This window comes from Mesocricetus auratus, unplaced genomic scaffold (assembly GCF_017639785.1).
Source record: "Mesocricetus auratus isolate SY011 unplaced genomic scaffold, BCM_Maur_2.0 Super-Scaffold_4256, whole genome shotgun sequence".
In the NCBI taxonomy this organism is placed as follows: Eukaryota; Metazoa; Chordata; class Mammalia; order Rodentia; family Cricetidae; genus Mesocricetus; species Mesocricetus auratus.
In genome coordinates, this window is record NW_024429182.1 from 88,927,232 (window position 1) to 88,944,615 (window position 17,384).

General features: G+C 48.0%; 1 protein-coding gene across 1 annotated transcript in view; it reads right to left on the reverse strand.

The window, feature by feature from the left end:
* Nucleotides 1-495: 495 nt before the first annotated feature.
* The window catches only part of Swap70 (switching B cell complex subunit SWAP70), a 59,847-nt gene continuing 42,958 nt past the window's right edge, over nt 496-17,384 (reverse strand). Inside the window, exons 6-12 of the mRNA XM_005075686.4 lie at nt 15,017-15,125; nt 12,764-12,945; nt 9,996-10,103; nt 8,398-8,564; nt 4,336-4,534; nt 3,163-3,259; nt 496-2,655 (exon numbers count right to left, since the gene is read on the reverse strand). Coding sequence (XP_005075743.1) covers nt 2,549-2,655; nt 3,163-3,259; nt 4,336-4,534; nt 8,398-8,564; nt 9,996-10,103; nt 12,764-12,945; nt 15,017-15,125 — 969 coding nt within the window. The 3' untranslated portion in view covers nt 496-2,548. The remainder of the gene's footprint in view (nt 2,656-3,162; nt 3,260-4,335; nt 4,535-8,397; nt 8,565-9,995; nt 10,104-12,763; nt 12,946-15,016; nt 15,126-17,384) is intronic.

The following is a 17,384-nucleotide window of genomic DNA, read 5'->3' on the forward strand; positions in this document are numbered from 1 at the left end:
GATGAGTGTTTCCCTTTCTCCACATCCTCTCCAGCATAAACTGTCATTCGTGTTTTTGATCTTAGCTATTCTGATCAGTGTAAGATGGAATCTCAGAGTGGTTTTTGATTTATTTCCCTGATGACTAAAGATGCTGAGCATTTCCTTAAGTGTCTTTCTGTCAGTAGAGATTGTTCTGCTGAGAATCCTGTTTAGATCTGTATCCCATTTTTTCATTGGTAGCTTGATTTCTAGTTTCTTGAGTTCTTTTTATATTTTAAAGATCAGTCCTCTGTCAGATGTGGGGTTGGTGAAGATCTTTTCCCATTCTGTGGGCTGCCATTTTGTCTTGTTGACTGTGTCCTTTGCCTTACAGAAGCTTCCAGTTTCACACACACACACACACACACACACACACACCCTTTACAATTTTATTAAACCAGTTTTAAAATGTATAATGTTCTGGTATGCTTAATTTTCTTATTGAATTCACTGTGCTAAAAACAAAACAAAAAACCCATAGAAAACATTTTAATATCTTAGAAAAATTAGCAAAAAATTAAGAAAGTTGAGCACATTACATTGTACAAAGTTTAGATAAGAATGCTGGAAAATTATAAATATTTTGTTCCTTCCTAATACAGCAGATTCCAAAACAGATTTCAAAATGTTTTTCATTCACAATTCCTGCAGATAATCTTATCTCTAGCTGTAGGAAGGGCTGATTACAGTGAACATGCAGACAGGCACTCCTGAAGTTTCCTGTAGCTATTACAGAGGTGAGGCGAGGGGTCAATAGGCACTCAGCTGAAGCCACGGCAAGGATCAGGAGAGATCCATGAGCATCAAAGCATCTGCCCAAAAGGGAGTCGCGGAGTGCACATCTGTGCTGCCTTCTTTATCCACTGTTTAGAAGGGCTTTCACGTCCCAGCCACAGTGCTGCTGAAGCCGGTGTCTACAGATTGCAGGCACCTCGGCACAGCCCAGACGGCACTGCACAACCGGGAAGCAGGCAGAATTCAGGCTTGCGCCCAGACCAGACAACGAGGGCCATGGCAGAGGCAGACCCTGCTTCTGGCTGTGTTTAAAGAAAGTCAGGCTTAAGGAGGAACGAATGGTCTGCCGGCCAGGACATGGCAGCCCTTTCACCCCAGTCTCCCCTGGACTCCCAGGCCCACGGCTTCCATCCAGACATTGCACACCAGTCAGAACCTTCTTGCGGTTTCTTTTCCTCGTTCTCTCCAGGGTCACTGAAGTCCCCAAGGAGACATCATTAAGCCACTGGGGAAGCCCTAGTCCCCTCATCTGATAGACCAGCAGCAACGACAAGAAAACACTGGTGAATGAGGTAATTGAATGGCCCAGGCAGAAACCCACGCCCAGGTTAGCTTAAGCTAAGAAGGTTCATGATACAGTGATGTTCTGCATACAAATCTAAACTTTATGAAGGCAACTATAAACATGAAATAAAATTATAGTGAAGCAGCCCAAAATCTTAAAAATTTATAAGACTTCCATTGGCAAATGTTTTCCAGTCATAAAAGGTAGAGATTTATGGCATCCTATCCAGTTCTTATGTAAATACCAGGAACACTGAAATCTATCTCTAGACTTGCGCATGTCTGGAATGGCCTCCTCTCTGCCCCAAGGCAAGGCTGGACCAGGACACTCGGGGTCCTCTGCTCTGTTATTGAATCCACCTTTTCTGTAATCTGGAAATCACGCTGCTCCTGTCTAAAATGGAAAGCACTGTGGCTGTCCATGGAGTCACTGTGCTTATAGATGCCAACTAGCATGGGAAGGCTTCCTTACTATTCTCAATCCCAGACCAGATTACCCGTGAAAACCTTCCTCAATACCCTCAAAAAAAAAAAAAAAAAGCATAGGAACCATGACCTGGTCACCCACGGAGGTGGGAAAAGCAGAGACAATCCTAGTGAGAGCCACAATCCCAGCTTGGCTAAAGCAAGGGCTCGCCATCACCCTGACGCCTTTACCCCTAACCAGCCCTCGGACCGTCAGCTTCCCACCGTGTCCACATTTAACCTCCCACACTACCCAGGCACTGCTGACCTCAAGTTAGCCCCTCATGGACCAGGGGCCGCGGACAGAACGTCCAGGGAGCTGGGTGGAGACACTGGGCCAAGATCCGTTTTGCTATGAAGAGAGGGGAGAGGAAAGGACAGAACAGGAAAGGAAGCATGCCAAGTGCATGATACCCAGGTCCATCAGAGCACGACAATGAAGGCGCGCCATGTCACCTGTCAGCGGAGGAGATACCCTGCCTGAGGAGGCAGCTGACCTCCTATGCAGAGAGGGCGTGAGAGCAGCAGCCGCAGGCCCGCAGAAGGTGACAGTGAAGGTGGCCCCAGCCACACCCGTGCCTATGTTCTCGTCCAGGAAAGCTCAGACAGCTCTAAAAGGTAAATACAGTGTCCTCAACGTGTGGACCCCGCTGGAGCCCTGAGGGGAGATGGTTAGAAGCAGCAAAGCCAGTGTCCTTGCCCTGGGCATGGAGTTGACTCCTCACTGATGTGATTGTGCCTGGGGTAGCCACTGGGAGAGCTGTCACTCCGTAGTCTTCTTCTCTTTCCAGCTCTTCTCTCTCTCCTCGAGCTCTGCCTGGGTGAACGCTGCGGGTCCCCAGTTGGTGATCAAGTGAGGATTCTTTGAACCTAAGCAATAAGCATACCTTCAATGCACATAGACCCTCCACACCTGCCATCACTCCAGGACAAAACAACTTTTCTACTTTGTCTCTGAGGAATGCCCAAGCAGGCTTACCAGACAAAAGAGTTGTGAGACACATGTAGGGAGGTCAGCTGGGGCCACTGACTAAGGAGGAGTCACAGGAAGCTACTGGCCTTCAAGGTGACTCTCTGCCCCTTAGGGCCCCTGGGATTACAAATGTCCATGTCCCCATCCAGGTTTTGATGAGGGTTCTGAGGACCTGAACTCAGGCGGCCAGGCCTGCAGAGCAAGAGCTTCACCCTGTGAGCCATCCCAAGGGCGACCCTGCACTTCAGATCCACGTGCTAGGTTACAGGTGTGTGCCCCCACCCCCAGCTTACGCGGTGCTGTGCATGGAACCAGGGGCTTTGCACCCCTAAGGCAGGTGGTTTTAATACAACTCAATCCCATAAATACAACAGAAAGCAAATTAAAACAGATCACATCATTACCTGGTTCTATCAATCGTATTAACCCCTCATGATGGGCCACTTTGTCCTTCCAGCTCTTCGTCATGTTAGTTGCCATCTCTAGCTTCTTTTTAACGCCCTAGAACAAAAGAGGAGTCTAAGAACCAAGAAGTATGGACTGGCACCTACTGTGTACGTGTGGATTCCCTCGTTAAATGATCAGGATCACTCCAGTGGGAGGAGCTACCATTACCGCTACTGCACACTGGCAAAAACTCAGGCTCTGAGAGCTAAGCCGTCTGTTCAAGGTCACATGCAGGAGCAGGGCTGGTAGCCAAGCCATCTGATTCCAAGGCTCTTCTCACCTCATGCATGTGATGTCAGGGCCCTCCGTGTCAGCTTATGCCTCTCTGCTCCAGGCCTGCCCTTCCCCAACCTGTCTTGTTGCTATATTAATTCTCTCACGATAGCTGGCAGCCCCAGCTCCAACAACAACAGGTTCTGAAGGACACGGGGAGAAGGGGCACCTTCTCTCTGCTGGCAGTCAGTCAGGACAGCCATGGTCATGGCGGCTTGAAGGAGACTCAGATGTTTGAATGCTTGGTCTCAAGTCGGTGGAGCTATTTGGGGAAGGATTAGGACAGTGACCTTGATGGAGGAGGTGTGTCACTGGGAGTGGGCTTTGAGGTTTCAAAACGACTCATGCCATTCCGGTGTTTCTCTGCCTTGTGTTTGAGATCAAGATATGGGCTCTCAGCTTCTCCGGCCTCCATGCCTTCACTCTCCCACCGTGGACTCTAACGACTGACACCCTAAGTCCAACTGAACACTTCCTTTTATAAGCCACCCTTCCAATGATTTGTGGCCTCCCCTGGGTGCTCTACCTCAGGGTAGGGCAATGGCTGCTGCCTACACCTGTCACCCCCACGGTTCTCAGAGTTTGTTCTGCAGCTTGGTGGGGACTCTGTCACATTTGTAACTGTGTAAACCTCCCCCCTCACGCTCCTCTATGGTCCCTAAGTGGACAGACACCTCCATCCTCTGGGGGAAAAAGTTTCCTCTTTCTTCTCTTATGCTAAGACTCTAAGTGAGTGCTAGGGTTTTGCTGTTTGTTTGCAAGTCTCTGCAGAGTGGGTACAGAGCCCCACCCCTCCCCCAGCCGGTCAGGGTTTCTAAGGAGCCAGTTACAGGTGTGTGCAGGGTGAGTCCAGTCACCTCATACTGCTCCAGCGCCTGTTTCCGCTCGAGCTCCAGCTGCTCCAGCTGCGCCATGGCCTCCTGCAGAGCCTGCTCCTTCAAGACCCGCTGCTGCTCCAGCTCCTGCTTCTCGGCCTCTGTCGTCTGGATGGCCTGCTGCTGTGCCAGGTGCCATCTTTCCAGTTCCGCCCTCTTAGAAGACTCTTCCTCCAGCAACCTGGGATGCAGAGCAGACTCGGGGTCACATCCCACTGGGGCCCCCAATCCAAATGGGAAAGCATTTCAGGGTATGTTTCCTCAGTCATCTAATGCCACGCCCCCGTTTTACAAGGAGACTGGCAGCCAAAGGAGTCTATCATAAAGTTGGGGAGCAGCCCACACGTCCTGCTCTAAGCGTCCTTAGTCTTAGCCCTCGGTGAAGGAAAAAGAAACTACCGTTTAGGCAACGCGGAGCGTGTGCCAGGAACTGAGCCAAGTGTGTCTTCCCCGCTGTTTCACACAGTGCATGGAAGTGCCATTAGTAGTCACACTTGAGGTGACAAAGTGGGGCCTTAAGCCATCCTCCTGCCAGGTGATGGGGCCAAGCTCTGCAACTTGCCTGGCTGCTACAATGTTAGAACATTTCTTCATCTCCTAAAGACCCATGACCAACGATCCAGGAGACCTAGGCCCTCCTCACAGATTAAGCAATGTGTCTGCAAGTGCGTTGCACAGGTCACAATGAACTCGAACACAGATGTGTGATGCCAAAGTGTTAGCTGCAATAATAGCCTGGCTTGGATTAGCCAACTGCATCCGTATTTAAATAAGTAAACCAACACACAGTCCAAAACCGAATTCAAGATGCAGATAGTGTAGCCAGATGCCAGCAATGGTCAGGACACAAGCCTAACAAGGAGCCACACAGGGTCAAGTCCCACAGCAGGGCCGCCACTGCCACCTGCAGTGCTTTCTGTAGCAGCAGCAAGGAAAGAGGCCAGGGCCACAGCATCCCTGCCAGACTCTGAATCTCCCTGGGGACACATGCGGCCTCCTCAGAAGTCTCCTGGAATACAGCGTCCACCACGGAGCCCAGCACTGCAGACGGTCTGACGTGCACTCAGGGTGATGTTCATTGTGTGCCTGTGACGCGTCCCTCTGGGGACACCAGTGAAGGGGGCTGCAAGAGCCTCTGTGTTTTCACTGGGGGCTGGCGCACAGAGGGAGGGTAGGCTTTCTGGGGGCTCGGCTGCCTTCATGCAGCTGGAGAAGCAGCACAGTAGGGTCTCATGGGGGGTAGACCCCCACCTCCTAGGACAGATGCCACCACCCAGAACACGCCAGAGCATGGTAGAACTAGCTTGGCAGAGCGGTTGTCCCTCCTGGAACCCTGACACAAAAGCAGTTGGCACAGAACCAGAGACAATGAAGACTTTCTCTTACTGGAGGCAGGGACAGCAGTGGTGTCGACACCCATGCCTGTGTCCGCAGCAGCTCTGGGCCCATCCCCCTTGTTTCCTGCCACTCTTCAAGGCCTGGCCACCTTCCCTCTGTGGGACTGGAGAACTATTTAAGAACATTCCCATAAATCATCTTCTTACTTTCCCTCATCCAAGCTGGTTTCCGTGGTTTGCAAATTAATCTCAGACTAAGGACTGGGCATCTCCATCCTTTGATTCTCAGCCTCCTCACTTCTAGAGAAGGGAATCAGCCAAGTGCATGCCCATGCCTGTCATCCCAGTTGCTCAGGAGGCCAAGGCAGCAGGGTCAGTTGCGAGTGGCCTCGAGGACGCTGGGACCTGCACCCTGGCCTCCACAAGAGCAGCAAGTACTCTTAACCCCTGAGCCATCTCCAGCCCCTCTACTTGTTCTTCTGACATTACCTTGGCCTAACACCATCATTCTAGCATTTCTTCCAACATTTTCTTTATTCTGTACATAATATATCTTCCCCATGCATGAGGAGATAAAGGAACAGAAAGCTGCATCCTGACTTTATGCTAAAACACTATGTCTGCAATATCTAACCTCGTCTTTACAACTCTAAAGCTGGCCATCACCCTTATTTTACATATAAAAACTAAAAGTTCAATGGGCAGTGGTGGTAGACGCCTTTAGTTCCAGCACTGGGAGGCAGAGGCAGGCTGATCTCTGCCAGTTTGAGGCCAATCTGGCCTACAGAGTGAGTTCCAGGACAGCCAAGGCTATACAGAGGAACCCTGTCTTGAAAATAAAACTCAAAGTTCTACATAGTAAAATACTACTTTAAATTCATATAGACTGAAAGTACAGGAATTAAGTAGCCACCTGTCACCTATGACCCAGGCCCTAGCTGCCTTCAAGCACGTGGAAAGCATTTCAACAGCTGGGAGGAGGCAGCAGCACACACTGCCTCACCAGGTACACGAGGATCCTTCCACTCATTCAAAATCGATTCCCTGGCCTGAGAGGTAGCTCAGGTAGCACTGAGTGCTTGCTCAGCTTGTACAAACTCAGGGTTCAATAGCCAGTAACCTTTATGGTGCATGTCTGTGATTCAGCACTCAGGAGACGGAGACGGGAAGATCAGGAGTTCAGGGTCAGCTGCAGCTAGACAGCAAGTTTAGTGAATTTCTGAGTTATCCAGTCTTCTGCCACCTAATCTCTGCTGTGATATCTCATTCCCTTCAAGATGACGAAACACAGCATGCCTTCTTTCCCCATGGACTCTGTATCTGAGAGTAATCTACAAACTCCGGGCACAGAACAAATCAGTGACTCAAAATATGTCTAGCGTCACTCAAGAGTGCCACTCTTTGGAAGTGACACAGGGTTCGCACCTTCTCCTGAATGAGCTGCTGATGCCACTGTCAACAGCACAGGGGCAGCTCCACGTAGCTGGCTAGGACAACTCTGTGGAGAGGCTTCTCTCCTTCCATCTTTATGTGGGTTCCGTGGATTGGACTTGGGTTACCAGGCTTATGCAGCAAGTGGCTTTTAATGTCACTTGCTTGTTTTACGTGTGGCTATACACCAAGGTGCACGTGTGAAGATTCAACATCAGCTCTGGGGTGTTGGTTGTCTCCTCCCGACACGTGGGCCTCAGGGATCAAACGCAGGTCATAAAGCTTGACGGCAAATGCTTCACCCACTGAACCATCTCGCCAGCCCCATCACTTTTGGCAAACCCCCTTTTCCAGTTTAGTTTTCTATTTTTAATATTTTTAAAAATTCTTACTGTGTGTGTGTGTGTGTGTGTGTGTGTGTGTGTGTGTGTGTGTACACACGCGCGCGCGCTATGGCGTGAGTGTGGACGGTCCGTGAGTCAGTTCTCTCCTTCTACCTTTGTGTGGCTGGCAGGGATGGGACATCAGGCTTGCATAGAGTCAACTATCTTTTACCTGCTGAGCAACCTCATTAGTCCTTTCCTTTTCTTCCCAAGGTTTAAATAGCATCTTTTGCTTCTCCCCATGAGACTGGCAGTAATACAAATTCTAACTGCTCACCTTCTGAGTGTTCCCTAACACGGGGGAGGGGGGTGTCACAGCTCAAGGCTCAGGTACATCTACACTGCCTCCCACAAGGCGTCACAAAGAAGCAAACAGCTCAGCAGGCTAAACCAGTGACTTCTCGTCACTCTGGGGTCTTCATTTTACTTTGTCCTCCGGATGTTACAAAGACCCAAATCAAAATCTTTCCCTGAGAATATGAGTCTCACAACTGTAAACCTGATTTATAAATACCAATCCCACACTGCAAAAAAAGAGAGTGTATACTCCCTCCTTATCCACAACACCTCTGCCATGCCTGGCCCGAAGCAACCCTGCCCCTGCACCGAGGGTCACGTGGGTCTGGACACAGTGACAAAACCAAGTTTCCACCAAAGCTAACCTGGCTGACAGACATTCTAGAACAGAATAAACACACCCCAGCAAACATAGTCACCACATTGCTCTCAGGCACAAGGACCTTCTTTAGACCTTCAAGAGGATCAAAGGACACACCCAGCCAGCCCAACATCCAGAGTCCCCGGACAACGTGGGCTCAGGCTCCCTTTCTGCCAGGGTTAGGATCCAGAGCAAGCAAAGCGAACAAGCACGGGGGCGGCAGAGCAGTCTGCACCTGGCCTGAAGCTTGCGCACCGTCTCTTCATCCTGCCGGGCCTGCCTCTCATCCTCAAGGGCCTCCTGCAGCTTTAGGTACATGTCTTCCAGCTCCCGAACTCGCTGGAGATACTGTTCCAGTTCTGAGGACTTCTGGGCAACCTGCTCCTCCATCTGCTGTCTGATCTGGAGGGATGAGAGGACCGCGGTCTTGCTTAAATCCAGGCGACTTCTTCCCTAGGTGCCCATCCCACCTCTACCCTTGAGCTAAAGATGGAGGGAATGAGAGCATATACCCAATACCAGTGCTAGGAGTCTAAGAAAATCAACTACAACCCAAAATCTGCATATGCTCTGTCCTTTGTACTCCATATAGCAAGCCAAGATCTTTTTTTAAGAAGTATAATTCCTCTTTAAATTCTTTTCTATTTTAAAGTCAAAAACCTCTTTAGCACATTGTAAGAGTGAGCAGAGCAGGTCCCGCTACCTCTACCTCCTTCCCCATCCCTGGGGCACCAGTGTCTTTTTTCTTCTTTCTTTTTGTTTTTGTTTGTTTGTTTTTTTGAGACAGGGTTTCTCTGTATTGTTTTGGGGGCTGTCCTGGAACTCGCTCTGTAGACCAGGCTGGCCTTGAACTCAGAGATCCACCTGCCTCTGCCTCCCGAGTACTGGGATTAAAGGCGTGCGCCACCAATGCCCCAGCTGGGGCACCAATATCTTAACAAGTGCATGGCTGTCCCTTCTGGACTGCAGAGGATTTAATCCCTGTCGTAAAAAAACAAAAAGCCAGTTTACTGGTAGAGTTTTTACTTAACATGTGTGAGACACAGGGTTCAGTCTCCAGGGCCCTGACACACACACTACCACACATTTTGGTGTCTTTCTCTGCAGTTTATGAACTGTGTCACTAACAGCTCACTGTGTTACTAGGAGAAGCCTGAGAGCTGACAGAATGACCCCTAATGCAGGAAGCACACACTGACCAACCCTGTGCTCAGGGAGACAGGGCAAGGGGGAAGGGCGGCTGGACATCCTCACACACACACACATCACACCTGCCTTCCTCAACACAAACAGGAATCTCACCTCTAAGCAACAAGTGACACTTAACATAGGACCATGGCTAGGCGCTGGCTCAGCACAGGGTGCCCCATGGGAGACATGTGCGCCAGTAACCAGCTAACTTCACAAAGCAGCCTGGACCTTGCCAAGGCCAGAACAGCAACCAGAGCCCTGAGGTCTCAGTGTACACTTTGCTCATTGTGGAGGAGAAATGCCATGGATTTAGGTTTACGTTCTCACAGCTCATCACTGTGCGAACCAGAGTCTTTTGAGAATGAAAAGGATCCTGGTTAACATTAATGGCAGATGACAGGGACACCTCAAAGCAAAGAAGACATGGAACCACATTAGCCAAGCATCTACGACTGCACTGCATACGATTCTGCTCAGGGGTCTGGAAAACAAGGTGCCCACTCTTTACCTCTACCCCTCTGATACACAGATAACTGCACAAACAAACACACAGCTCCCCAGCAGCCACTACAAATGCTAGCACAGTTAGGACACAGCGGCCGCAGGGCGTCCTGTAGCAGGTGCAGCAGCTGCCAGCCTTACCAGCTTCTCCCGCTCCAGCTCGGTGCTGAACCTGGTCTGTAGTTCCGCTTGAGTCTGCAGCCGTTTCTTTTCCTCATCTGCGGCACGAGATGCTGCTTCCTCCAGCTTCTAATCAATCAATCAAACACCCACCCCCAGAAAAGCAGGCTCATTAGAGTGGAAGCATATGAAAAGAGCCAGTCAATAAAAACTAAACACACGCTGTGGGGCACCCTAGGATGCCATCCAGTCTCCCTAGTTAGCACAGAAAACAAGCAGGTACGAACGACTTGCTTCTCAACTCTGCAGAGATGTGAGGGTGGCCATTGAGCCATAATCATTTGCAGCCTCACTTACGCAGTTTGACCTGGTTCTGGGGCTCTCTGCACGGTACTGTCACCTGGCACACTCACTATCCCTGTTACCAGGGCTCAGCCTCCAGACGGGTGACACAGGGAGCTTCCTCAAGCCCCACTCCCACCCCTCACACACACAAACAACTGGTTAACAGTTATTTTTGAAAAGCAGAAGAAAACATGGTAAAGCTCTGCAGACTACCCTAAGGGCACACACCAAAGAAGAATATCCATCTAAGAAAACCTATGAGGAACTGGGCTTGTGGCTTGGTGTAAGGTACTTTCCCAGCATGCACATGGTGCCAGGATTGATGCCACCTCAAAAGCAATGTATTCACAAACAAACAAACAAAAACACTGAAAACAAAACAGCAACAAAAGACAATCAACTGGATCTTAGGTCTTTCAGGCATTGGCACGTCCCTCACTTCCTGAGAGATGAAACCAGAGACAAGGGCGCCCTCTATATGCTGCTCACAGCCCAGGCTACAGAAGACAAACATATCACCAGGGTCTCACTGACCTGTGAGGCAAAAGCACCACAGGAGAAGATGGAGGACAGCAGGCTGTGTCCTCTGCTTGGTAGCAGAGGCTCTTAAAGCAGGAGTATAGACTGCTGCTGCTTGCTGTCGCCACCCAAGCTGGCAAACCTCCTGCCTCAGCTCCCAAGCACTGGGGTTATAGCTATGAGCTGTCACACATACCCAGCCTTTCCTGGAAGTTTTGCTCAAGGAGGAAAGTAGGCTCTGTGGCTCTCACCAAAAGAAGTGTCTTTGTTATGTGCAATGTACAAGTCTAAGGATACAGTTGAAAACAATAAAGATTTGGGCTACAGGAATTAAAAGGAGGCTGGGAGCACCATGCAGCAGCAAACCAACCAGACTAGTTAAGCCTGACAGAACCAGGAAAGCTGGCTAAGCAGAGCCCTCATGTGGTCGAAATAAGTCTCAAAGACTGAACTTAACCCCAGACTGTGAGGCTAGTTAGTTCTGAGGTCACTGCAGAAAACAAATCAAATATCCAGAAATCAGTGAACTCTAGCAGTTAGGGTGACATCAACAAAAGTAGACAGCTTAACAGGGAGGAGAGAAGGAGAGCAGTTTGGCGGGTCATTCCAGGTGACTGTGGCCATGGATAGCCATGGCTATGTCTCTGAGGAGCAGATTGAAAGGCCACAAGGGTCCAGGAAATAGTCCAGCCAAGTCACTAAATAAATAACCAAACAATGACAAACTGAAGGCAGGGGTTTGAGGATCAGTATCCATAGTTCCTATGAACAACACGTTATCTTCTAAAACATCCAGTTTTCAACTAAAGAAAGTATGAGAAACAGGAAAGTGTAACCCCTAAGTAGGAAAAAACAGATACTGCCTTTGAAGAAGCCCAGGAGGCATAGCTACAAAGCCATTACTGTAAATATGCAAAAAAGAATAAAAGGAAGTCATGGTTAAAGACATAATGGAAGGAATAACATCGAGCAGAGAATAGCAATAAGGAGGCAAATTTAAAGGAACCAAATGGGGCTGGCTGGTCCGTGATGCTCAAGAACCGAATGAAAAGCCTTACAGAACTCCACTGGAGAACCTGCACGCTCCAGGAAGCCAGGGAGCTATTCAACAGAATACAAGAGTGAAAGGGGAGCAAAAATATTTGAAGAAATAGGTTGAAACTTTACCCAGCACAAAGGAAAACCTTGGTCTACAGTCTGTGAATTCTAAATAGGTCAAAAACAAAGAAGTACCAGACATGGTGGCCACGCCTTTCCCAAACAGGGGCAAGGGGATCTCGTCTACACAGCCAGCTTTGGGTCAGCCAGAGCTACATATTGAGACCCTATCTTAAAAACAACAGCAGCACCCACAAACATTGCAGTGAAAACCACTGAAAGACAAAAAGACCTTGAGCGCAGCAAAACACAGGGCCTAGAGTAAACAGCACAGCTGGCTTCCTCTCAGAAACACATGACTAGTTCTAAACAAAGTACAGTCTGTAAAGCTGAAATACGCCCTGGCTGGCTGCAGCAGGTAGCTGCCAAGCCCTAGAACATGTCTCCCTATAGCAGAGTGAACAGCGCCACTCAAGATGGCGGTGTTCCCGTCAGCACAGCCTTCCTGACTGTAGATCTGGCTCGGCTTCTACCCGGTTCTACTTCTGTGAGTGTCCTACAGAGTGATCAGAGCATATGTGAACATGCATAAAAATGGCTCGTCTACACCCTACAGCAGCATCCACTAAGGACAAAGGAGACAGACGACAGATGGCTCAAGGCTTTAGTAGGCCCAGCAGCTGGACACACCTGAGAACCAAGGTCACCACACTGTCCCTGAACTTGTCCTACTGTACGGGGGTGAAGAAAGCTCCTAAGGCCGTGACACCCCAGCACTAAACAGGAGTTGCCCTTGCGTGTCCCCGGCCTCTCTGTCCTGCACCCACCTTCCTCACGCTCTCCAGCTCCTGTTGCTTGTCTTCGTTGGCGGTCTGAAGCGCCTTCATCTGCCGCTCCAGCTCCTCCTGCTCTGCCAGCAGCTTCCTTCGGAGCTCCTTCCGACGCTGGCGGGCTTCCTTGTGTGGTGGGGGGCTGCCCAGCTTCAACAGATGGACAGTAGAATGGATGGCTAGGACAGGAGAAAGAGGAACATTGTACTTCCGTGTGGAACACTCGGGCGATGGGGTGGGGTGCTAGCACACTCCGATCCTGCCAGTGAGCAGAGGTGCGGCCCGAGAGGCATCGCACATGAGGAATATGCTCATTGACGTCTCCTCCAAGTGCAGGTCTGCAGCTGCACACCTGTGCTTACACACACTCCACTTAACAATGTATGGCACCCCTGTGTTCAAGGACAGCCTGGTCCTCAGAGCGAGTTCCAGGATAGCCAGGAACCCTGTCTGGAAAAACCAAAACAAACAAACAAAAACAAAACCAAAAAACTTAACAACACTTTCAACTCCCTTCCATATAATTGTTTTTTTGAGACAGAGCTTCACTGTGTAGCCTAGCTTGGTCTGTCCTCAAATTCACAGCAACCCTGCTGTCTTTGGTTACCAAATGCTAAGACCATGAACCTGGTCCTTCTCTACTCCTACATAAGGACTGACAAGATGACTCAGCAGGTAAGTCTGGAGGCCATATGATCCTTGGGACCCACAGGTGACCATACAAATACATCATGGGTACTCACACACAAACAATAATAGCAAACTGTTTTTAAAGCCAAATAAAACTAAGATACACGCTGGGCAGTTGTGGCTCAGGCCTTAATTCCAGCACTCAGGAGGCAAAGGCAGGTGGATCTCTGTAAGTTCCAGGCTAGCCTGGTCTACAGAGCTAGTTCCAGGACAACCAGAGCTATTACACAGAGAAAGCCTGTCTCTAAAAAAGAACAAAAACTAAGACACACTAAGGAGGAGACAATCAAAGTTCCTAGCCTCTGATAGGCAGTCTGCTCCCCTGATTCTGTCTTCTATGTCTTATGAAACCACCTCCCTATCTGTATGTGACCCACATACATATCACAGTCGTCACCATTTACTGAAAATGTACACACAGCACAGCACACAAAGGACTTCATAAGACACATGTATATTCCAGATGCACATCATTTTATTTTATGTATATGAGTGTTTTGCCTACAAGTCTGTGTGTGCACCATATATGATACCCACAGGTCAGAGGAGGGTGTCAGATACCCTGGGACTGGAGTTATGGAGGGTTGTAAACCACCACGTAAGTATTAGACGTCAGACCCAGGCCTTCTAGAGGACCAGCCAGTTCTCTTAATCACTGAGCCATCTCTCCAGCAACTTTTCTGGTTTGTTGAAACAGAATTTGACTCTGCAACCGAGTTGGGTGGCCTGAACCTATTAAGTAGCCCCAACTGGCTTCAAACTGACAGCTATCCACTGCCTCTGCCTCCTGGGCGGGAGTCACAGGCACAAATCACCACACCTGGCTCTTGGTATCTTCAACCATTTAAGTTTAATTTCTTAGATTACTAACACCTAATGTTCAAATTCAAGAAGCATGAACAGACATTCAGGAAAGTCTCTGCCTACTCCTATCCTCCAAGCTCTGGGTTCCTGGGCCATCAGCAACTAACGCTACCCATTTCTGTTTCTTCTAAGAAATTTTAAGCAAATGGACATGTCTACACATCATTCACTTCCTTTTATGCTAGCACAATGCTCTCTCCTCAAGTTACTGGTTTCTTGAGCTACTTAAAAAGCTCTTGATGTGTTCAAAGCCACTCCACACATCTCTTCTCTGCCTCACATATGAACAGAATCTCAAAAAAAATGATCTCTAACATTTCATAAGCCTACAGAGAAGAAAAAAAAAACCTTTTCAAGGGTTAGGGTAGTAAGACCAAAAATGCAGTTTTATTCCCACAAAGTCAGTAAGCAAATAAATTGACCAAAAAAAAGGAGGAACTCATATTTCCTTGATTTTCTTTCGAATGTAGCAATAGCCATGACATAAGGAGATTTGAAAACAGAAAATTGTAACACTCACCATTTTGTGTGGTTTTTATATTTTTAGGCAGGTCTAAAGTAGCCCAGGCTGGCTTGGAACCCCCATGTAGAGAGCTCCTGATTCTCCTGTGTCTACTACCAAAGTGCTAGGATTGAAAATGTGTGCCCAGTTCTGCTCTCAAGTTTTTTCATGGAAAACAATAAAAAACGTCCTACCCTGAATCCACTCTTGTTTCTTCTTCTTATCTGAAGCACTGATTTCAAAGGTCTTCTCAAAGCATTTTATTAGGAAAAGACACTTCTTCCCATCTTTGTCAGGCAGAGACTAAAACAAAAAGCATGATTAGTTCTGTAACATGTTATTCTTTCTTGTGTTAGATTATTATTAGGTAAGACTATGCTTATTCATGGTAAGGGGGCATCTTTGTCACCCCCATGTATGGATGCTAAAATGCCCACAGAGAAAGATGGGATGTGGTCTCTTCTAGGGGGTGGAAATGACTTCCACAGTCCTCAGGGGAAGCTGGGAAGTGTAATCCTTCAGCAGAAGAGCATCAGTTTGTTTATGGAGACAGGGTCTCACAATGTAGACTAGGCCAATGTTGAACTTTTGACATTTGGGTCCAGCTTCCCAGGTGCTAGGATTACAGGCATGTGCCACCACACCCAGCTTAAGTTTTCTTCTTATGTATTTCAACTCATTTCTTAACTATTTATACAAACATAACTGAAAAACACCTACAAATGCCAAATGTCTGATTCACTAATGCTGTGTGCCAGGCAGCCTCATGTATGATTGCATTGACGCCTGAGTGGAATGCCACAGCTACACAGGAAGAACTGTAACAGCTGGTGCCGCAAGAGAGCCTCATGCTCTTTGCTCTCAGGGGAACAACTCTTTCTCTTGAGCAGGTCCCCTGCTAGAACCCTGGAAAGGACACTCACCTAACTTTAATAGGAGACCTCTGCCTGCTATGGCTTTTTCTTACACCTGTGGTTTTACTGTGGGTGCTCTGTGGTTCTCTGCCTCCATCTTTATGAGTACAATGGTAGAGCTTATGGTAATTTTGTAGGCCTCAGTTTAGCTGAATGTAAGCAAACCCGTTGGTCCGCCCAGCTTACCCCAGAGCATTAATGTATTTCTACACCATTTCTACGGGTGGGTATGAATTCCCATATTTTAAATGTTCTTCAACAAATACAGACACTAGGAGTGGTTCATTGTGATGGTATTTTGTTTATGATCTAGCAAATGAAGATTGCTTGAAGATCAGAGTGCAGAGATAGCTACACTTTTTACCCATAGAGGCCAGCCAGTGGCGGCACACACCTCTAATCCCGGCACTCAGGACGCAGGGGTAGACAGATCTCTGTGAGTTCAAGGCTACCCTGGGCTACACAAAATTGATTCAGTCTAAAAGAGAAACAGTTCACATGAAGGTGATCCCAGCACTTGGAGTGGCATGCCTTTAATCCCACCACTAAGGAGGTGGAGACAGGAAGGGACATGGCTGGGCGGAGAGAGGAATATAAGGCGGAGGGGGGGGGGGGGACACGACAGGACCTCAGGGCAGTCTGAGCAGCAGTCTGAAGCAGGCAGTCTGAGGACACAGTCTGAGGAGCAGGGCAGTCTGAGGACAGAATCACCCCTTTGGTCTGAGCATTGGAAGAGGCAAGAACTCTCTATCAGCTGGTCAATTTGCTTCTCTGATCTTTTAGCTTTCACCCCCCTGATAGCTGACTCTGAGTTTTTATTATTCAGACCAATGAGAATTCATACTATAGTTCATATACAAATCAAATTTAAAAACAAATAAAGAAAAAACCCAACGTTTTAAGACAAGGTCTTGCCTTGTAGCCCTATCTAAGTAGATCCGACAATCCTCCAGTCTCCGGAGTGCTGGGATTACAGATAAGTGCCATCTCACTCAACAAAGGCTGGGTCCTTGAGGACTTCACATCTTTACAGGGTTGACAGCTATGAAATAAGACACTCAAGGCAGGCACGGGGGCTCACATCTGTAATCTTAACACTGTGTAGAAAGAGGTAGAAGGACTGAGCTCAGAGTCTCAGCAGGTGTAAAAACACCCAGCCTACATGAGATCATATTTCAAAATTAAAAACATAAACATGTCTTTGTCTCAAAAAACAAGGTGAAGTATGGTAGCACATGTAATCCCTTCACCTGGGGTAGAAGAGACAGGAGGATGGGGAGTTCAAGCCCATCCTTGACTACATAGTGACTTCAAATACAACCTGAGCTACATGAGACCCTATCTTCCCAAAAAAGAAAATATCATCAAAATACCTAATTTTAATGATTAGTTTTCTTCTACTTGCTTTACTTAAAATGCCACAGATCTTTTAGTCTATTGATAATTTCCAATATTATCTTACCTATTTTTAAAAAAATTAATGACTTGATTTTACTCAATAAGTGAATTCCTTAAATAAAATCTCTCAGATTTAATCCCTATACTTTGTTCCTAAGCATAAGGCAGAAAACAAATTCGTATTAGGTACACATTCTGTTAGCTGTCTTTAATTTTTGGTTTAGAAGTCACTTTATCCTGGAGATGTCCA